General features: G+C 42.3%; 1 protein-coding gene across 2 annotated transcripts in view; it reads right to left on the reverse strand.

Annotated features, from left to right (window-relative positions):
• The window catches only part of cfap61 (cilia and flagella associated protein 61), a 51392-nt gene that overhangs the window by 14881 nt on the left and 12888 nt on the right, over positions 1-23623 (reverse strand). For both annotated transcript variants that reach the window (XM_085382185.1, XM_085382184.1), the window contains exons 13-17: positions 23108-23314; positions 21327-21455; positions 14108-14235; positions 3308-3400; positions 1848-2016 (exon numbers count right to left, since the gene is read on the reverse strand). In XM_085382185.1, coding sequence (XP_085238311.1) covers positions 1848-2016; positions 3308-3400; positions 14108-14235; positions 21327-21455; positions 23108-23314 — 726 coding nt within the window. The remainder of the gene's footprint in view (positions 1-1847; positions 2017-3307; positions 3401-14107; positions 14236-21326; positions 21456-23107; positions 23315-23623) is intronic.

Here is a 23623-nt window from a genome sequence, read left to right on the forward strand (position 1 = left end):
GTTTTTTTTTTTTTTTTTTTTTTTTTTTTGTGTCCCGTTTGGATCTTTAGCCATCAGAATTGTTGTCTTAAGGCCAAGAAAGATGCCAAGCGGATTTATTTTACCAAGTGGATCATCATGGCCTTGCCATATTGGTCCATTTGATTGACCTTTATTATAATTATGAATTTATTTTATTTTCAGTTGCTACAAACGGGACAGACATGACTGGGGGATAGGACAGGGGGAAAGAATGAAAGAAAGAGAGGGAGAGAAAGAAAACCAAAGGGGAGAAGAGACGGTGAGAAGGGGGGGAAGAAAAAAAAAACAAACAAACAAAAAAAACAAAACACCTGGGTCACCTGTATGGAGAAAAAAAACAGAAGAGAAAGCAAACAACAAAGAGCAACATAATAAAAAAAACGGCACCATCACAATAAACTAGCTAGCAGTAGATATCAGTAGATACTAAGTAATAAACGATATTGTGCAGCACGCAAGATAGACAGCGCACAATGTGCTTTGAGGCAGCAGCCAAGAAAGCTGTAGTTCGCATCTGTGAACACCCGTGTGTACACCTGTGTGCATACCTGTGTGGATCAGCATGCTTGCATTCCAAAGGTTTCTCCATGTAACGATCTGCTAGAGGGTGTGGGGGAGCCACAGCCCTGTCCTCCAGGGTATGAAGCAGGTATGGAGGAGATCAAAACTCCAGACATCCAGAGGCCCCCAGAACACAAGAGACCAAGGAAGACCAACAGAGGGGCAGCCGCGCCACTGTTCCAGTAAGAGCTGAGGAGAGTCCCAGATGAGGGCTCACTCAGCAGCCGCGGAGCAGAAGCCAGGGGGAGTTGCAGTGACGCGCCCGTGAGCTCTGCCGGCAGCCAGCTGTGCCTGAGTGACCGAGCCCCAGGCCGAGAGGCCGGGGGCACCCCACCTCCGAAGTGGCCCGAGCGAGCCCCAGGCTCCAGGCCCCGATAAGCGGCCGCCAAGGAGTGAGCCGGTGTGTACCCGGACGCCCACCCCCAGGCACAAAGAACCACCAACGCACCGACACCTGAGGGAGTCCGCCACTGGCAGGGGAAGTGGTGGTAGGTGGAGATAGGCCTCCAAACCTTGGAGGGCCTGAGATGTCCCCAGAGACAACCTGACATATAGACACAGTCCCTGTTTATTCTGTCTTTTGTATGTTTCCTGTTTTACTTTGACAGTTGGCTTTTTCTTGTGTGTTGTCTATGATTTTAATTCCTGTCTTTTCCTGCCCATTTCTTAGCCTCAGGTCAGAAACAAACATTTTGTTGTTATTTCACCTGTCTAAGTGCTGCAGCTGTGTCCTCTGTGTCAGCTTTAAAGAGCTATAAATAGCTTTTTTTCTCCTCTTAAAGTTAGAACTAAATTATAATGCCAAAGGAACATCGGCGACACAAGGATGTCATATTATGTTGTTGTTTTTTGTAACTCAGGTATGGCTCGAGTGTAGTCTGTGAATCCTGTTGATGCTTAAGCAAAAAAAAAAAAACCTACTGAAAACACTCATTGAGCACTTTATTAGGGACACCTCTGCTATCTAATGCAGGGAAATACAACTGTTTTATGATTAAAAACACTTCTCTACAGCTCATGCTTCAATTTTTGTTGAATTTATAAAAAAAGTTGATCATTCTGATTCATGGTTATTAGTGTGTGTGTAGTGGGGGCGGTGCAGGTGGATGTGACTGCATTGTAATGAGATGTTTTCTGCTATTTTCTCTAACCAAACAGCACACATAAGTCAGAAATATTTTTCACCCAGTTCACACTGCAGCAACAGCTCTGCTGTCAGAGGAAAGACTTTTTACAACTCACATTAAAAGAACCAATCATCTCACCCGATACTGCAGGCCAGTACAGAGGATGAGGTGGTCGTAGGGCACCTTCTCCCCACTGGACAAGAGGACGTATTTGGACTTCCTTCTGATGCCCACCAACTTCCCCGTCACCACTCTGATGAAGGAACGCACTGGGATCTGGGCCAAGTCTCTGCTGCTGTAGGCATGACTGCATGAAGATGAGAAGAAGAAACTTAAACTAATAGAATTATATTGATGCTAATTTTCTAATACAAGCCTCCACAATGATGATGATGCACTTTCAGTTAGAAATCTGTATTTCTAATATGCACTGACAATGTCAGTGTCTGTCATCATTTGTTGGCCGGTCTCTGGCACAGAATTCGGCTCAATTTAAAAAGAAATGTGTACAAATGTTCTTAATGTTTGTGGAAATCACGGTTGAAAATCACCACTGAAAGTATTCTGACTGGCTGCATCACCACTTGGTGTGGCAGCTGTAATGGTCTGGACCACAAAGCTCCGCAGAGGGTGGTGAGATCAGCACAGCGCATCATCAGGACTGAACTGCCAGCCATGCCGAATCTCTACAGACAGTGCTGCATGAGGAAGACACAGCGGATCCTCTCTGATCCCAGCCACCCCAGACACAGACCTTTCACACTCCTGCCGTCCGGCAGGCGGTTCAGGAGCATCCAGACCCACACTACCAGACACAGGGACAGTTTTTACCCACAAGCCATCAGACTTTTGAACTGCTGACATTCCATACACAACACTACACACTCACTACAATAACAGGACTCTGCACACTGTCACTTCAACAAATGCTACTTAAATGCTCACTGCACAACTTTGTACAACCTGCAGATACTCTTGCACAAACTTGTAAATACCAACTTGTCTTAAATGTAAATACCAACTAAATTCTCTAATATTTAATACTTTTTTCCTCTCCTTTTTATTGTTATTATTATTGTTATTATTATTATTATTATTATTATTGTTGTTATTGTTATTATTATTTTATTACTACCACTGCTATTTTCTGTTATTTTCTTCTCAATATAACTGCACACTCTCTATATGCTCATGTAAAGCTGAGGAGCACGAGCCAAAGAATTTCATTATGGATAAATGTGGCTACAGTGTTTATCTGTACATGACAATAAAACTTGAAACTTGGAAACGTGTACAAGAATCTGCAAATGTGTCTGATTCATTAATGTGAAAGAGGTTGCCTCACATAGTGGCAAATAACATTGCTTTTAAAGTTTCTTTCATAATATTCTGAAATAATAATAATGTCATGTTGCGTTTACATTTTTCCTTCTAAAACACTGTTTTTAACTGAGTTTAATTACACTTAAAATAATCACACACTCTGGTGCTTTTCCAGCTGTCTGATGGTATGTCGATATATATCCAACATGTTTGGGAATACGAGATGGCACAACAAGGTTCTCCATTTTCATGTGCATGTTGTTCTGTTCACTCACCTTGTGGACAGAAATCCAGCGTCCTCGTGGTTGTAGTCGCCGGGGAAACCGTGTGTTGAAATGAGGGTCAGGCTGTTGAACCTCAGGTGAGGGCTGTGAGAGAACAAACAGCAGCGAAAAGCATGAGTGCTATTCCACATAACGCTGTGAACACACAGTGAGAGGAGGACCCTGGGAAGGACTTCAGAGCTTTTGGAAACCTAATCACTGAAACATAAAACTCATGTTACTACTTTAAGTGTGTGAAACTGGAAATTCTAGATAACACTTTGTACATTTTTATACTGTTTGTGTTTTTTTATACTGTTTATTTCAATCATTGGGACTTTATTTACCCCCATCTGATGGTATTTAATCACTAGCTTTTTAATGCCTCACTTAGATATTAGAACATTAAAGAGGTATAAAAGCAAAACCGTGATTTCTGCTATTTTAAAGGAAAATAGAGGACAGTGGAGACACTGGGAAAACGTGACTTTCCTCTAGGCTGCTCTGGTTCACAATTGATTCATCGGCCAGCCACGATTTATTATTCTTTACCTCCCACCACATTCTCTATTCCTAAACCAAACTGAAGGGGCTTCTTTGTGCATGGCTATGGAAGGTGTGTGACCCTTGTCCCCACGCATGTAAACAGTGGAGGATGCATGCGGAGAAGCATTCTCTCCAGAATATTCTTTCCTGGCTCGTCGGCCACAGTGAGCAATGCTTGTGATGTAGAGGTGGTTTGGCCAGGCTGAACAGCAGGCACCATGCTGCCCAGTTATTACAGTCTTACATTTTGCACTTTTTTTTGCCACATTTAAGTATTTTATAGAAAATACTGAATGCTTTTCTCTATTTTCTCCTGTTATATTTTATGTGCAACGCATGCAAAAACATCTCTCTCTCTCTCTATATATATATATATATATATATATATATATATATATATATATATATACATACACACACTGAACAAAAATATAAACGCAACACTTTTGTTTTTGCTCCCATTCCCCATGGGATGGATGTAGAGACCTAAAATTCATTCCAGATACACAATATAACCATCCCTCCCAAACAGTGGTCACAAATCAGTCCAAATGTGTGGTAGTGGGCACATCTGCTATATTGAGATAATCCATCCCACCTCACAGGTGTGCCACATCAGGATGCTGATCTGACATCATGAGTAGTGCACAGGTGTACCTCAGACTGCCCACAACAAAAGGCCACCCTGGAATGTGCAGTTTTGTCTCACAGCAAAATGCCACAGATGCCACAAGCAATGAGGGAGCGTGCAATTGGCATGCTGACAGCAGGAATGTCAACCAGATCTGTCGCCCGTGCATTGAATGTTCATTTCTCAACCATAAGCCGTCTCCACAGGCGTTTCAGAGAATATGGCAGCACATCCAACCGGCCTCACAACCGCAGACCTCGTGTAACCACACCAGCCCAGGACCTCCACATCCAGCAGGTTCACCTCCAAGATCGTCTGAGACCAGCCACCCAGACAGCTGCTGGAACAATTGGTTTGCACAACCAAACAATTTCTGCACAAACTGTCAGAAACCGTCTGAGGGACGCTCAACTGCATGCCCGTCGTCCTCATCGGGGTCTTGACCTGACTCCAGCTCGTCGCCGTAACAGACTTGTGTGGGCAAATGCTCACATTCGATGGCGTCTGGCACGTTGGAGAGGTGTGCGCTTCACGGATGAATCATGGTTCACATTGTTCAGGGCAGATGGCAGCTGAGAATGTCCCAGTTCTTGCATGGCCAGCATACTCACCGGACATGTCACCCATTGAGCATGTTCGGGATGTGCTTGACCGGCGTATACGACAGCGTGTACCAGTTCCCACGAATATCCAACAACCTCGCACAGCCATTGAAGTGGAGTGGACCAACATTCCACAGGCCACAATTGACAATCTGATAGACTCCATGCGACGATGTGTTGCACTGCATGAGGCAAATGGTGGTCACACCAGATACTGACCGGTTCTGGGTCCCCAGACCCCCAATAGCGCAAAAAACTGCACATTCCAGGGTGGCCTTTTGTTGTGGGCAGTCTGAGGTACACCTGTGCACTACTCATGATGTCAGATCAGCATCCTGATGTGGCACACCTGTGAGGTGGGATGGATTATCTCAATATGGCAGATGTGCCCACTACCACACATTTGGACTGATTTGTGACCACTGTTTGGGAGGGATGGTTATATTGTGTATCTGGAATGAATTTTAGGTCTCTACGTCCATCCCATGGGGAATGGGAGCAAAAACAAAAGTGTTGCGTTTATATTTTTGTTCAGTGTATGTATAATATATATATATATATATATATATATATATATATATATTAGGGGTGCAACGATACACAAAATTCACGGTTCGGTTCGATACTTTGGTGTCACGGTTCGATATTTTTTCGATACAAAAAAATGTTCATGCATTTTTAATTTGTCATTTATTAAAATTATAAATATATATTTTAACTCAAAAGTACAGTTTTTAAATTTAACCCTAACCCTTGTGCGTGTTTTTTATTTTGACAGCGAATGCGCACCTGCGGACCACTTATGTGCAGCCCTGGTTATTTAGCTCGTCATATTGCAGCCACAGAAATTATTTTGTCCATGAAACCATAAAGCTGCACTTTCTTTTTGCCTTATAGTCTGATTTGTCATAACTTCTCCGTTTTGTGGTAAGCTTTTCTTTGGCTGTCACTTCTTCACCCTGACCTGTCTTATTTGGCTCAGCAGAACTGAAATGCTTTTACACACTCACTCACATAAGCTCAGCGATTCTCTGCGCGATCAACCTCTCACATGTTTAAGCTTGCTGCGGGAGATTTCACTTGTCATGTTTGCATAGTAAGCTAACGATTAATAAGACGATGTCAGAGGAATTGGTGCGCAAATTATCATCACTCACAGATCAGTGCTGTCGCTCTCTATACACAGTTCGCACGATTGCAAAGTGAAAGCAAAAAAACAAGCGCAAATTCAAACGCGACTTCAATATGTCACATATTGACAGTGGCTCACCGATGCCAATGACATAATTACCCAGCTACATTTCTGAAAGAATGCAAAAGCATTGACATATATTTTTCCTACAATAGCCCGACGGGCAGGGAAGAGATAGATTTTGGTAGCCCGACTGAAAAAATCGCTAGCTCCGGGACGTCGGGCTAGCGATATTGCAAGCCCTGTATCTGATTGAGGAATCACTCATCTTTGGAAAAGAGAGTTTATTACAGAGAAATGTCTCTTTCCAAAATAAAAGCTATACTATCCGCTTCTTCTGGGCTATATTCTCAGCAGCATAAGGAGAATCATGTGCTAACAGCTGTCTAAATGACTCGGCTAAAGTTAGTAGCATGCTTGTTGTTTTTGTCTTTGCACTAGGATGATGTCGGCGTAAATGTGCAGTCATATTCGTTGTGTTCCCACTAGTGCTTTCAGGTTAATCTCGTTGAAATGACCTTAACGCCACAACACGGCAAATCTCCGTTAACGAGCTACCGCCGATCGCTCCGTGCATGGGGCTAGTGATGATTTTGTGTTACGGGAATATAAGGCCAGGTAAAGAATCATAGATAAGCTAAGACAACAAAGCCTTTATTGGTCCCACAGTTGGGAAATTCAAGGATACAATGACACAGTTGACATTTTAGATGCCGAGTAGCAGCAAAATGGAAGTGCAGTGGTTGGATAACAATAGCAGCAAGCACTGAGTATTGCATACCGAGCTATGAGCATATGTCTATTAACATGTTTACTTTTGACAAGAGTGAAGCTTTTTTATTTTTTCTCTACTCTTTCAACATTATTTATCCAGAAAGTTAGTTTACAGCGCTCAAAGCTACCTTTATCGTAATGTTTAAATGTCTTGAACACCGGAGGAATAACAACCTTTCCATATTTCACTTACTCAGGCTAATCAGTCTTCTTCTTAGGTCTGTGTGGGTGTGTCACCACTGACTGACAGATGTTCCTGACATTCGCTTGTGGATACACAAACAGCTAAAGACACCTTGTAGCACACCTCTAGTATACTTTTGTCAAATTTAAGTATCCTCTGTGCTATCTAAGTGTAACAAAACTGCTTAACACCAATTTAACAATAACTAAACTTAAGTAACACTGAAACTGGGATGTTAGATTAGATTAGATAGAACTTTATTAATCCCTCGGGTGGGTTCCTCTGGGAAATTCGATTTCCAAAAAAGCACAGCACCGACAGAAGTTACAGAGTTACAGAATATTTTATTTATATATATATATATATATATATATATATATATATATATATATATATATATATATATATATATATATATATATATATATATATATATATATATATATATATATATATATATATAATACACACACACACACACACACACATATATATATATAAATACAGAGACAATATAAATAAAATATACGAAGGGGATAAATAGAATAAATAGGAATAAAAATAAAAATACAAGTGAATTGCACATTTCAAGTATTGAGTCTATTGCACCGTTGACTATTACAAAAGTATTGCACAAAAGGTATTGCACAGTGAGGTGAAGAGGCACTACACCTTAGTTGTTCCCCCCTCCTTTGTCCTCCTGTTTCCCCTCCCTCTCCCCTCCAGGGAGGAGTTAAACAGTCTGATGGCGTGTGGGACAAAGGAGTTTTTAAGTCTGTTAGTTCTTGTCTTTGGGAGAAGCAACCTGTCACTGAACAGACTCTTCTGGTTGTTAATGGCCGTGTGCAGAGGATGTCTGGCATTGTTCATAATGTCCATCAGTTTCTTTAATGTCCTTTTCTCTGCCACTGTCACCAGAGTGTCCAGCTTCATGCCGACCACAGAGCTAGCCCTCCTGATCAGTTTCTCCAGCCTGGATGAGTCCTTCTTTGCTGTGCTGCTCCCCCAGCACACCACAGCATAGAAAAGTACTCCAGCAACCACCGACTGGTAAAACATCCTCAGGAGCTTCCTGCAGATGTTAAAAGACCTCAGCCTCCTGAGGAAGTACAGTCGGCTTTGGGCTTTTTTATACAGGTGCTCTGTGTTGCATGACCAGTCCAGTTTATTGTCCACCCACAGCCCGAGGTACTTGTACTTGTTGACCACCTCCTCCCCCTCTATCTGAACCGGCAGTGGACCTGCTCTAGACCTCCCGAAGTCCACAACCAGTTCCTTAGTCTTTGAGGTGTTGAGTTGCAGGTGGTTTGTGTGACTCCATGCGACAAAGTTCCTCACCAGACTTCTGTACTCCTCTTCCTGATCATCCCAGATACACCCCATGATGGCTGTGTCGTCTGCAAACTTCTGAATGTGGCATAATTCAGAGTTGTAGCAGAAGTCAGAGGTGTACAGGGTGAAGAGAAGAGGGGACAGCACAGTTCCCTGTGGGGCTCCTGTGCTGCTGACCACTGTGTCAGACGTGATGTCCTTCAGCCTGACGTACTGTGGTCTGTCGGTGAGGTAGTCGGAGATCCAAGCCACCAGGCAGGGGTCCACCTCCATCCTGTTCAGTTTTTCTTGAAGCATACAGGGCCGGATGGTATTAAAGGCACTGGAAAAGTCAAGAAACAGGATCCTGACCGTGCCTTTTCCCCCATCCAGGTGTGAGTGGGCTCTGTGTAGGAGGTACAGGATGGCATCCTCCACTCCGACACCCGCCTTGTATGCAAACTGTAGTGGGTCCTGGGCATGTTGTACCTGTGGTCGGAGGAGGTTGAGGAAGAGCCGCTCTAGAGTCTTCATAAGATGTGACGTCAGTGCCACCGGTCGGAAGTCATTCAGCTCATTGGGCCGGTTCTTTTTGGGGACCGGGACGATGCAGGATGTCTTCCATAGGGCGGGCACTCTCCCCAGTCGCAGACTGAGGTTGAAGACTCGTTGTAGCGGCTCCCCAAGTTCAGCAGCACACGCCTTTAGCATCCTAGGACACACCTTGTCTGGGCCTGCTGCCTTTCTGGGGCGAAGCTCAGTTGTCTCCTGACCTGATCCACTGTGACACTGGGAGATGTTTGGGAGGAGGGGAGGGGGGGAGATGTCTTGCTGCTGAGAGAGGGATTGGAGGAGGGGGGTGTCATGGTGTCAGGAAGGGGGGGAAGTGAGGGAGGTAGGAGAGTGGGGATTGGACTCTGTAGTGAAGGTGATTGTGGAAGGGGGTTGTGGGCTGGTCAAACCTGTTGAAGAAGTTGTTAAGTTCGTTTGCCTTCTCCACAGTCCCCCCCACTGTGCTTTTCTTGGTGTTGTGGCCTGTGATGGTTTTCACACCATTCCAGACCTCCCTCATATAGTTCCTCTCCAACTTCTGCTCCACCTTCCTCCTGTAGGTGTCCTTTGCTTCCCTCAGGCAGCGTTTCACCTCCCGCTGTGCTGCCTTCATCTCCTCCTTCACTTTGCTCCTGAAAGCCTTCTTCTTCATGTTGAGGACAGCTTTGACTTCCTGTGTTACCCACGGTTTGTTATTAGGATAACACCGTACCGTCTTAGCAGGGGCGACCGTGTCCACACAAAAGTTGAGGTAGTCTGTAAGACAGTGTGTCGCCCCCTCTATGTCCTCACCATGTGGGCTCAGGAGCACATCCCAGTCTGTGGTGTCATAACAGTCCCTCAGAGCATCCTCCTTTTCTGGGGTCCATCTCCGGATGGAGCGCGTTGTGACCGGCTGCCTTTGGACGAGGGGTGTGTATTGTGGCTGTAGGTAAACCAAGTTGTGGTCTGACTTCCCTAGTGGGGGGAGGGGGGTGGCTCTGTATGCATCTCTCACATTAGCATACAGTAGGTCAATTGTCCTGTTGCTCCTTGTGGGACAATTCACAAACTGGTGAAAAGCAGCCAGAGTAGAGTCCAGTGTGGCATGGTTAAAGTCTCCAGATATAATAATGTTGTATAATGGGTCGTGTTTTTTATCCGGTTATTTAAATATGTATGCAGACACAGAAACTGGAACGCCAATATTAGACTGAAAAATGTTGCCTGCGTCTGAACTGTTGCGCAAACAGCAGACTGTTATCCACCTTTAACCTGAGAACACAAACATAGCAGAATGGTTTTATGAACTGAAACGGCGGTGCATTGAAACGTTGTCATGATAGCCCATCCTGCACCTTTAGCAGCTCATTTACTGCGGACACTGCGTTTTCAATACACTTGAGGTTGATTTAAAGCTGACTCCTGACACCATGATCCAAACGAGAAAACAAGTTCTACAAAATAGAAACTATAACAGATCTGAATGCACTGAACTGAAAACAGCTATTTATACCATTGTCACACTGTCTGGTTTGGTTTTGTTTGTTGTTGTTTTTTTTTTGGGGGGGGGGGGGGGGGGGGGTTATCCTCAGTTCGCTGGCAAGTTTCCGTTTGTAAAGATTGACAAACGTAAATTACACGGGGCTAAAAAGAGCAGCTCAGGAGTTTAGCTTTAATTCAAAATTCAGTACACTGTTGAAATTACATATTATGGTGCTTTTACATAAATCATAAACCTTTTAAAATCCCTCTGTTTACCAATGTAGGCATGTTTACAAAGCGTAAAGCTTCTCAGGTGCACATTCTCCAGCCTGCTGATGCGTTTGTGGTTCCTGAGCATGAAAAACTGGAGCCGTCTGAGCTCTTGTGAGTTTACTGTTGACAGTATAAACCATCTCTTGTGATGCAAATGGCCTCCTTTGTTGTGGCCGACAGGACATTACACAGCTGATAACAGCAGTTCCAGCTCCTACGCTCAGTGAATAGCAAAGTGTGTGTGTGTACCTCGCAGCGTCCAGCCTTATCACCCTGACACTCTGATCACCTCCTGCTCTGTTCTTATCTGTGCTTCCTGCTAAATTAACGCCCAGCGGCGCACATTGACAACACCAGACACCAAAATGCTGCTAAACCGATTGTACATGGGAAGGCTGTTGTTTCATATTAGTGAGCAGTTATAGCAGTAGATACATGCAGTGAGGCATGTGGTAAACACACGATGGCTGTGCTTGGTTCCTCATATTGAAGAGGTACTTTAAGGTTATATCTGGTATACAGGATTGTTACAGGACTACAACTACAGCCAAATAACCAAAAACAGACTTTCCTGGGTGCTTATTTTACCTGTAAAATATTACAGGTACTATTAAATATCCTGCACCACAGCTCCACGGAGATGATAAACAGAAGCTGATTCCAAAGACACCACCTGGTCAGCTGAATGAAAATCTGCTTAGCACTTTGATGTGAGCCAAAAGTTGCTGGTTTTTATATAATGCTTTCATTAAATGACTCATTATACTGCACATTTTGTAAAGTTGGTCTCAAATCACACCTGTAGGCTGACTGCAGTATTAGTCATAAACCTTGCTGCTCCATCTTAGTGGGTGGTACTCAAATGCCAATCTATGGGGGTGGAAAAATTAGTGAAATAAGCAAAATTCCAGTTTTTATGAATCAGCATCCTCACAAGACCAGCAAGTCGCTCTGTCACTGGCAGTTAGCTGCTAGCAGGCGTTCAACCTCCAGCACATTACTTACACTAATGAGCAGGTAATAGTATGATAAAGTAGAAGAGGTCATCTACAAATCAGAAGGTTGGTGGTTTGATCCCTGGCTGCTCCTGTTTGCATGCCAAAGATATTGAACTATGAGTTAGTCCTGACATGTTGATTAAAATGTGAATGTTAGGCTAGGAAGCATTTAGGCATATAAAAAATGATTGTGTTATTGAGGCTTGGGTATAAAGTTACTGCTATAACTTTAACTTGGAATGTGATAACTAGCAAGCTGAGAGACCTTCCATCTACTGAAGAAAAAAAAACAAACAAACAAAAAGGTAAAAATATAAATGATTTGACGAATCACCTAAAGTAACTTTTTTTTCCTTTAAAAGTTCTACATTACTGACCTGTAGATATTAGCATAATAAACACATTTCCCAGCAAACAATATTTATAGCTGGATCAGATAAAAATGCCTCCGTGCTTTGTGTCAGCATTGGTTTAAGCGTTGCTTTCTGACATGAACATGCGAATAATAACAACAACACAATAACACAGCAACAATCTGACAGCGACCACAGTCAAACTTTCTTGTCAATCCGTGCCAGAAGATGGATTTTTTGTTGCAGCGCCGAGGCATTATGGCCCATTATTGGCGTCTGGATGCGACAAAATCAGCAGCTCTGGATTTGCTCTGTTATCTGCCGGTGACAGACAGCTGTGGTGACCCTGCAGTCTGACTGCGGTGAGCAAAGGGCTGAGCCGCTGCAGAGCTCTTTATCTGCCTGACCCCGTCCCAGCCAGTAATGGAGGGGGGGGGGGGGGGGGGTGTGGACTCAATGAGCACAAGGAAATCTGTGTTGGTGTGGAGGGGGGTGGACATTTGGGCAAGGCTGATAAGGGGGGCCCCTCGCAGGCCGAAACTGACCCATCTTTCACCCTCTAAATGTGTTGCCGCCTCACCATTAGTCCAGTAGACACTAACTGCCTCATTAGTCAACTCATTAGTGACAGCAAACACAGATCGCTGCAGCAGATCCTGATGGGGGAAACAGTGGAGTGGCAAATTAAAGGGGGCCGGCTCTGGCCCCGCTGAATGCCAGGCCTCAGACAGCTGCGTGCGCCTACCCCGGCACCGCCGCAGTGCCAGCCTCACCAGCTCTATGAGCGCTGAGAGATCTCGCTCTCTCAAAACAACAACCCTGGTTGCCTGGCAGCTATCAGCTGGCTCTGAATCAGCAGCCCTCTGCTTCTTATTATTTGCTGGAGCAGTTAATCTCAGGGAGCGAGGACAGAGGCAAACAGAAGACGCCTGAGCTGAAGTCAAGTGACATTTCCAGAGGTTTGGATTCCTGGCATGAAAGGCGATAAAGAAATGAAACAGAAGCTCGAGTGAGAGGCTCTGGGCTACTCGGGCACCTAAACACATTTCATTCTAACATCTGCCAGATCTCTATTACAGCACCTGCATCCTCACCGTGTTCTTCTTCTTTGCCACATGCAGTGTGACCTGTTTGTGCTTATAGCAGACATCATTGTCTGCAGACAGTTACTGATTCAGAAACATGAGGTGCATGTTTAAGTGTTTGTACTACAGGTTGCGCCACTTGATGATTCTGAGTGCCATTTACACAGACTTTCATTATTAGACATATATGGAGACATCCACTGCGACCTATTTTGAATATGTAATCTTAAACACAAATTAATTTTATCAGTTTAATCAATGCCATAAGAGCAACTTTAAAAGTTCAATCAATTTTTATTAAACATGAGTAAACATGATAAATTTATCAGGAACTACTTTTAGAAGTGGATTAATCTATATTTGATCCTGTGAGTATTTGGGGCAACCGGCTGGTGTGTATGGTCAGATTGAATATGACTATAATGATTCATGAAGGAATATGTCATATGTTGGTGGCAACAGTGGCACTATGGCACAAAGGAACAATATTGTATACATCGGGCTACACTTGTACGTGGCACATTTACATCCGCCTGTTCACCACAAACTACCCGACAGACAGAAACTCTTGGGAGCACTTTGAGTGTATAGGTGAGATTCTGAGCAGCTAATGAAGCTGTGTGCTCTGTGCTTGATGGGGACTTGGAGATGATAAGGTACATACACAATGCACAGATGGTGAGAGGTTTCTGTGAGAGGCTTAATAAGGGCTTGAGCAAATTTTTGCCCCGGGACACCAAACAGCTAATCGGATCAGAGTGAAATAGGAAAAACGCTGTCACTCCTGCCACAAATTTAGAAAGTACAGCCGCAATCAATCCTGGAGTTAGTTCAGAGGCAGACTCACCAGGAACAAAGCACCTCGAGGAAAGCTAAACCTGTGTCTGAAGCTCCCACCAGCACAATCCGGGTATTAATGGTGACCTTTGGCTCCATGGTCAACTTTCTGCTGACGAGGCTGAGAGCAAACGGTGCCTAAGAGAAACAAAGAGAGGAGACGGTCTGTCACGTTTACCCCCATCTGGAGGCGACACATCACTCCCAGAACGACTGACACCATTTTCAGGAAATTAAATAAATGCAGCAAATGTACTTATTATTACATAATGACCTGTCCAATTTCTCCCATTCACAGCTCAGCAGATTTCATCGGGGTACCTCATCAGCCTGCAAGCTTTCAGCTTTTCTCTTTATACTCTGTGACATTCAAGCGCGACTCGTGCTGAATCTTAGGCCCTAAACGTCTGCGCTGTGTGAAACTTAATGGACACGCCATCAATCATGCTTTTCACCAGTTTTCAAAAAAGTTCACAAGCGTTTGAGCAGAAACGGCTCAAAGCAGAGGCGGAGCCAGACATTTGAAACACCCGGGGCTTAGCCCAAAGAGTAGTATGCATGTGGGATTTTTTTTTTTTTTTTGGGGGGGGGGGGGGGGGGGGGGGTGTAGAAATGACTAAAAGATTAATAGGCTCTGTTCAAAAAAGAATGACTTCATATAGGGAAAAATATATATCACATGTGCAGGACACCTTAAACTAGTTTTTTAATTAAGCAGCAAGGCAGAACAAGGTCAGGGCTGTATCAAGACACGAGGACTAAACCCCAATTCAACCAGACCCAGAACTGATCCGGAATTAAAACAGGACTACAACAGTTCAAAATCAGGACTACTGAGGACTTAACCAAGACAGAACCAGAATCAGAACTAGATGATAGCACTAAAAATCATCATAGACCTGCACTACACTTATTTTTTAATTCTACCAAAGTCCACTATTTAGATTGAGAAAAGTTTATATAATTATTTAGCCTTGTTGTGTAAACAAGCCTGCAGAACTTAATAAATACAGAATTTGAAAAATAACAAACCTAAAAAGAAACACTAGGTACGAGATACATGAGGACCTGTGATACGGTGATACTTTTGGTAAACAACCATTTGACTAACATGTGTGTCTCACCTGCTCTTGTTCATCTGTTCTGTCCTCGTTCTCCTCTCTCTCCCTCTTTGTGCTGACAATCATCAAATATACAGTTGAAACCAGATATTTACTCTTCAGATAAAAACACTTTTTTAATTGTAACATCAAATCAGACTAAATGTTTATTTTTTTAGATTGATAAATATAAAAACATATTTGTTAACTTTAAGAGTAAAGAGAGAAACTATCTGTATTTCTTAATTGCAAATGGCACCAAATTGTATTCAAACTTGAGCCACATTTATGGAGCTCCACAGTTCTTTTCCTGGTGTTTTGGTTGATATCTCTTGATTTTCCCATGTCAAAGAAACAGGCTCTGTGTTTTGCCTTATATGCATCCACAGCTGTGCCACCAATTTACTCACATGGACTCTACTAACCTATCAGAAGCTTCTTCAGCTCAGAATGGAATCGTCTGGAGTTTTCTTATTAATTAACAATAAATTTAGTGTACATGTACTCCTAAATTTGATGAAAGTGATAAAAATAGCTCTGTCTCTCTTTATTCTGAAATTTAACTAATTCAAAATATATTTCAATATTTATCTAAAACAAAAATTTACTCTAAATTGATGTTGTACAGTAAAAATGTTTTATGTTTTCTCCCTAAAGTGTATGTAAATATCTGGTTACAAATGTGAATATCCTGCTGTGTACTGAAATCCCTCTTGTTTTGCATAGAAATATACTGAACAACATACAAAGCATAATATATAAAATAACATTTACCTGAGTTTTTTCTTTGAAAGAACCCTCGAATGTCCATTCTTATGTTTCAGTACATAACTGAAACCGATTTAGTCGGGGAGGGTAAGAACTGAAAATATGAAATAAACACACGTAAGCTAAGACTCTCTAAAAAAAATAGCATTTGTTCGGCTTTTCATTTTGCCATTTGTTGATTCACTTGAAGAGCAAGTAACGTAATATTGGTCAAGTGATCAGTTTGATATCAATCTTTCGTGATGCACCGTCATATTTACATTATTTGTACGGTACGAATGATTTGCTTTGGTACCTGGTCAAACTTAAGCTCTCCTTAGTATGGCTGGCTCCGTTTCTCCAACAGCGCACTCACGGGCAGCAGCTGCCCCGCCCCCTCGCTCAGTCGCTTAGTGCCTGAGCTTGGATCATACCAATATCAGGGGGGGATTCACGCACAGTCGTAAATTCCCACAGTGTGCACTATGTGCTTCGAATATTGTGTGTACTTTTTGTTTTATACAGTTGTCAGCCAGGCATCTAACTATGAAAAAATTACACTTCAAAATACCCCGGGCTTCTGACAAAACAACCCGGGCTTAAGCCCCGTAAGCCACCCCCACGCTCCGCCCCTGGCTCAAAGCAAAGGGATTTTCTTGCGTAAAAGGAAAAAGGAAATTACATTAAATGCTGCAAATTTCCAACAGCATATGAACTTTTTATACATCTTTTTTCAAGGGAAGAAGAATTTTAATGAGCTGACACGCAATCTGCCAAAATATACAGAGTCCTGCCTCCCTGCATAAGCGTATAATTACAAGTAGCATGAATAACATTTCGTGCAAAGCACATTTAATTTTAGCCAAAACGGAAAGCCCGCTGGGATGGGAAGGGATCAAATGTGTGACCTGAGAGTTAAGGAACCCTTTTCTCCAACAATCACAAAAGCGTCCCACAGGAATTGGTCGAACACGCCGTTCCAATTTCCCAATTCTCCAAGGCCAATCGTCTCTCTCGCCTCCTCTCACTGTGATCTGAGGCAGCTAATGTTGCCTTCATTTTCTATAATTAAACAGATTGGCCCCACAATGCACCTTATTGAATGAAAACAACACTGAGAAAAAAAAAAAGTAAAAGAAAAAAGTGTGTGTGCGTGTGCGCGCGTGTGTGTGTGTGTGGGGGGGGGGGGGGGGGGCATGGGTGGAATTAACCTTTGTGTGATATTTAAATAAATTTCCACGAGGGCATGTGAGCCCAACATCTGTCACATACACGGAGGTGTTTTGGCACAGGTTTGACTGTAGGAGGAAAACGTAAGAAGCCTTGGTTATTTTATATGATAAATAAGCCACACACTGAAAAATTTGAAGCATCAAAAAATCACAAAAAATTAAACTTTGCAGGTTTGATTTTGAATTGTGTTTGGTAATTTAGTATATACACCAAGCTTTTGTTTTGAAGCAACATATTTCAGAAAAGGTTGAGAGGTGTGTAATGCTTAAAAACACTTAATGGAACAACTAATTAAGTTAATTAGTAACATGATTGTGAATGGAAAACTATCCCGCAGAAGCTAAACCATGTGTATGCAGCCCTCCGGGTAATTTTAATTTTAGCAATACAATACCAAACCACATTCTGCAATTATTCCAGCTGCACGAGCCTCTGAGTACAGACTATTTATAAAAATGTCTGTGATTACTAAACAATTAATGCCACATTTTGGTCCTCGAATTAAAGCTGAGAGCGTGTACTTTCATGTTATTTGAATATTTTTGTACAGAGAGTTAAAACCTGAAAAATGTGCTCCAAAATAGATGGGTGTAACTGTATTTTCCATTTTTTTCATTTGGTCTTTGTACAGCATGTCGGAAACAGGGTTTCATCTCAGGAACTTATGTAAGCAGTAAAAGTCAATTTGTCTTTATTTTAATTTTGAATGCACAGGCTCATTATTTTTAATTTTTTGCTTGACTGGAGATAAAGTAGCCTTGGAGTCGATATGTGATGTATATTGTGTGATTACTGCAGGTAATACTAGGTTAAATCATGCAGCAACCACTGATGCTGAAAAACCAAATGAATTTCATGCAATAATCTGCAGTTCCACTAACGACCACATGAGGCAAGCTCCAAAGTGAGTCGATCCCCAGACGTCTGGGTTAAAATGATTTACCAGTATTAAAAAAGCATGTTTAAAAACTGGTGCAAAAAGAGTGTTTTGGATAGTTTGATGGATAAAAACTTCCCAGTGGGAATTTTGTCAGAACTGGATACTGGAGTTATGGGTATGGAGGTATGGCTGTTATGACTGATTATATTATATTATTGCAAACTGAGCCTGTGCTTGTTTTGCTGAGTGAAACTCCAGTATTTTACAGGTTTGCTATTTTGCACTAATTATCAGACAGGTGTGCGTTTGTGTGTTACATCCATGTAGTTTATGAATGCAGACTGATAACAAGTTTGTCAGAATTAGATGAACTCCACCCTCTGGTCCAAATACGGTCACTCAAGAAAACCAACATGGGTCCCACATACTACTCCTGAGAAGTTGTCTAAAGCTAATTTAAGCACGTTTTACTACCTGAAAGATGATTAAGAAAAAGTATGAACAGACTGCATTACTGTTCTCTACATTATATTACATTTATAAATATAAACTGGGACATCCTGTTTGAATATGTAAATAAATACGAAATGAGCAGCACACTGGCTCTGAAAAGTCTGTGAAAGCTTTTTGGTGATGACACTGACTAGCCGGTATCATGTGCGCCTTAATTTTGAAGATAAGATCATGTCATGACCGTTTTCTGGTTCATTTAGACTAGCCTTTACCCTGAAGAAAAAAAAATCTCATATTATTGTTTGCATGTATATCTGTCTGTTCTATTAACTTTTAAAATAGATAAGACAAACAGTGATTTTTAAGCTGATGTCTCACACAGCTGCTGTAGGTCGACATTTATTGAAACCGAGCTTTACTTTATATGTAAAAACCCTTCATCTGTTATCATATACTGGAAAAATTAAATGCCTAGATGCATCTGTCTGAATACTGCAGGAATTAACCAGATGAGGTAATCAGATGAACAAAGCTCCCGTCTCATCTGCATGTGAGGTGGAGCAGGTGCAGCCGCTCTTATCGCGCTGGAGGTGCCTCACCTTTGCCGCACACAATGACCACGGCACTGCGTAACATGATCCCGTATTGACAGAGAGGGAACAGGTGCTTTAAATTTGATTAGTCATCCCGGGGCCGACATCGGGAGGAGGCTGGGACAAAGATCTCGGAGGCGAAGCTGTTATCAGGCAGCGTGGAAATCATGACTGGCATGGGGCTGGCGGGAGGGGAGGGGGGTGATGGAGTGAAATGAACATGTTAGTGTACATGGTGACGCCTCAGGTGGAAAGAGCGCTGCTGAACATGGGGTAAATATTTGAAGTGCAGGATGTTAAAATCAATCAGCCAGGCTTTAAGCCCCAAACATGGTTGACAGCTGAAACCATGCCATTATTCACACAGGCTACTTTCACCTGCTTTTCTCCACCTTTTACTGAAGTCATCTTAAGAAGCTGCACTTCATATTTACAGAAGAAAATATGCCTTAAACAGAGCGACAAACCAAGGTACTAAAACCCAGGCTGTTAGTTTCATTTTCTTTATTCTGTTGCACTTTTTCCCTTTACTTAATCAACTTATAGTGGAAATCAGGCAGCAGGTGACAGCTCAGCATACACTGCACGTGGAAGATGATGCAAGTGTTTTCTCTCACTTTCATATAATTAACCTCAGCTTTTTATTATCATCAGTGCTGAGCTGACACACAAACAGGTGAGTATTACTCTTCAAAAAGCATCAAAGCTGATCTGAAGGAAAGCGATGGCCTGACACCTGCCTGAAACACTCTGTGCTGGTTTTCCTTTCATTTGTATGTTTAGTTACAAGAACAGACCTGTGACAGATGGTCTGACTCCCCTCAGGGCATGGTCTCAACATCATGGAGTCAGTCTGGGATTACATGAACAGACAGAAGACTGAGACTATAAGACTGAAGCCACAGAAGATGCTGGAACAATAAACATACCAAAAACCTTAGTGCCATTCTCGGAACCAAATCATCGATGTCCTCGGCAGAATGTGTCACTCATTCAACAAAACCTTAAACCCTTTTCACTGAGTCAGACACAATCTGTCCTTCCCTAAAATACTCTAAACACATTATCAAACACTAAAACACAAAAAAGCAAACCACAAAGATAGAATTGGAGGAAAACTACAACACAGATGTCCGATCTTAAGCAGTTCTCTGATGTAATTTAATCAATATATGCCAGTTCGAAGGATGTCTGAGGTTGATTCCAGCAATGGATGGAAACGCTGAGAGGCAGTGAAGTAATCGGAAGGGCAATCTGTGACACGGCATATTTGTTTACATGGACTCACAATGACAAGAAACAAAAGAAATGACCTCATTCCACGTTTCTATAACAACAACAAAAGGTTTACTTGATTCATGCTTCTTATAACCATGTTGGGGTAATGTGGAACTGACCACTTATAAAGTCTTATGAGCTATTCAATACAAGCAAATGTAAGTGTACAAAGATTTAGTATACATTCCTTCCACTTATCCAGTTCAGGGTGACAGTGGGGCTGAACACTGTTTGTTTCATATCTGAATGAGTGAATTAGGACAAAGAAGTAGGAAGATCGACTGCAGCCACAATCTCAGGTCTTTACTGTATCCTGATATTTCATTTCATCTCATCAGTAAAACTGTAAAACTGGAGCACAACTGGAAATACACACTACATTTTTTATGAATGGTGCAACAAATCTTCACTGGTTCTAGGTGTTATCTGAATGATCATCTGTTATTTTGAGTGGAGGTTTAACAGTTTGGATGTGTTTGTGAGGTTTTACCTGAGAAGTCTTGGCTCTTTTGTGTACACAGCTTTGAGCCTGAGACAGTTAAATCCTCAAAGGATTTCCCTAAAAGTTAAAAAACTAAATCTCATCTTCTGAGCCAAACACGGTGTGCTGATTAGTCCATCATGCTTTTTTGCACATGAATGTGGGAGGACTTTTGTAGTTAATCCTCAGTAGAGTAGTTTAAAAACATTTGTTTCAAAGTGAATGTGATAAATTGTTGTAGGTGTGGGGGAAAAAGCTGCTCAGAAGCATCTCTAAAACATGAACGTTCATTCCATCAAACTGTGCACTTCATCCTCCAGCAGTGAGTTTCTCTTGCATACCTACAGTTTGTCTGAACTCTTTTGAAACAGCACCGCCTGGTGGCCACATGCGCACCCTGCTGTGCTCCCTGCCATCTAAACTCCCTGGCAGGAGGCTTCCTGTCAGCCTGCTGCTGTGCCCACCTGGTCTTCTGTGAGCCGCCTAGACGGGGCGTTGATGCCAAGCTCCTCCAGCGGGTAGATGATCTGGCGTCGTGGGCAGACAGGGACGGCGCAGTTGAGGACATAATGCAGATGGTGGACGCAGGAATTCTGAGTGCAGAGAGAGAGGGCACGGAGTCAGTGAGCACAGAAAGGGAAAACCCCATCGGAGGTTAAACAGCAATCAGTTTGGGGCTTTTTTTGGGGGGGGTGCAACTGGAAAGCTACGTGGTGATAACGAGCTCGGGTGAAGAGTTAGATGATACAAGCGTTACACCACTGACACACGCTGCCCAAGCACAGCTTAAATCCCTCTGCTTATCTTCTGCCATTATTCCATTTTCACATCACGATCACCCAATCTGGTGCTTGTTTGTGGAAGTTAATTAGCAGAGGAAGTGGAAGGTCTCTACACGTTGAGGAAATTTCTTATTATGGCGTGGAGAGGTTGAGCTGGCAGCGCTGTCGACACCTGCTGCCCCGACCTCGGGGACCGGCAGCCTGCTGTAAAAAATGACCTGCTGACAGGCGCAACACGACCACAAACCCGTCTCTCTGATCAAGTTAGACGGCCACGAGCACAATTCCATATCCAACCTGCTCTCTCCATAAATAAAAGTTTGCTGAATTAGAGGAAACCATTAAATGAATAAAACTCAGTATAAAAACATTTGGTTTTATTTATGTTTTTACGGGGTTGTGAAAAAATTCTCCTGGCTTTCAACAACTTATTTTCCCTTCCTGCTGCAGGGATGATCTAATCTAATTCTGCCTTTATTCAGACTTTCTGTGACTTAAGTCAAAGTAATCAGTGATAATCCAACACAGAACTAATACAAACTGAATTACTTAACGAATTACTTAACGAATTTATTAGACCACCTGTCATAAAAACAGGAAGGCAAATGTTTTGAAAATCCATTAACAACAGAGAGTACTCAGCCAATGATTATGTCCTACTGTACATTTGCACTATTTTTTTGCACTATTTGCACTATAGTGTTTTCCAAAGTGATTCATGATCAGAACGTAAAACACATTTACATGTATAGATTCATTCCAAAGGGCTCTCATGCCTCAGAACGCATAACAAACCGACATACCGTAACATAGCGTCGGTATGTTACGTGATGGGATGAGGACATGTTGCGTGGGTCATATATAGCCTACTTCGATCTTAAGTGGGTTGAACCTGTGAAACTACATGGTAAATGTGCAAAATTGAGAAAAAGTTCTAGTAGTTCAAAGTGTAAAGTTTTTATTAATTTACACAAAATGTTGTATCTTTCTTTTGTTTTTTGTTAATGTGGACTTACTGTAAAAAAACAGACATTTCCTTAGCATTTACTGAAAAAAACAGGAACTTTCCTCTGCAGAGTATGAATGAAACTGGGGAGGTGGTCTTTAAAAACTGGCTTATGAAAACACAGTTGAAACTTAAAAATCTATATGCACTCCTTTTCCAAAGCCAACCTGTGGGCCGGACTCCCAGGCCAAATCTGGCCTCTGGGCCTTATGTTTTACACATCTCATCTAGACTGATTGTGTACCTTTACTGGCTACCTGTACATGCACTATCTTGCTACCTAGACTGGGGTTTTATAGTCACATGATCTGTGTAAAATGGATTTGTCTTTTTTTTTTAACACTTTTTACAGTGTGCACTCGTTAGTTTGTTACACTAATGAGCAGCCTTGCACCCCAGCTGGAAGTGGCCCAGTGGTTAAGGGCTAAGCAAGGACCTGGAAGCCCCGTGCACTCACCTCCTGGCTGTGGTAGGGGGGGTAGATTCGGTGGTACAGGCAGGATTTGCGAGCCTGCCGGAGAACCTCCTTAAAGAAGTTCTTGGAGAAGTGTTGGACGGTGGTTTTGAGGACGAAGTGGAGTATCTGAGCGTGCTCATCGTAGCCATGGTGGCTAAAGTAGATGAAGCTCTCGATGTTGTAGTGAGCACGGATGTACTCGATGTCCTGACAAAGACACAGATTCATGTGAGCTTGACGACAGAGGAACAAATTTCAGGAGTAATATTTTAGGTTTTTCTCCTTTTACATTGTACATTTTGCTTATTGCAGTTCTTTTGCCTTTGTTGCCTATTACTGTGTTATTAGACCATGAAGTATTGGTATGCCATGTCATATAATAGCTACATTATTAAGAATTAATTAAAGCTATTAATATAACTTTAATTAATTTTATTTGTACATTGTCTTTTTATTTATTGTTTATTTTATCTTATTTCAAATTAGTATTTTATTTAATAGAATATTTTCTTAATT

The sequence above is a fragment of the Rhamphochromis longiceps genome, linkage group LG15, assembly GCF_057381845.1.
Source record: "Rhamphochromis longiceps isolate RC_006_pf linkage group LG15, R_longiceps_female_GT1.1, whole genome shotgun sequence".
Lineage (NCBI taxonomy): Eukaryota > Metazoa > Chordata > Actinopteri > Cichliformes > Cichlidae > Rhamphochromis > Rhamphochromis longiceps.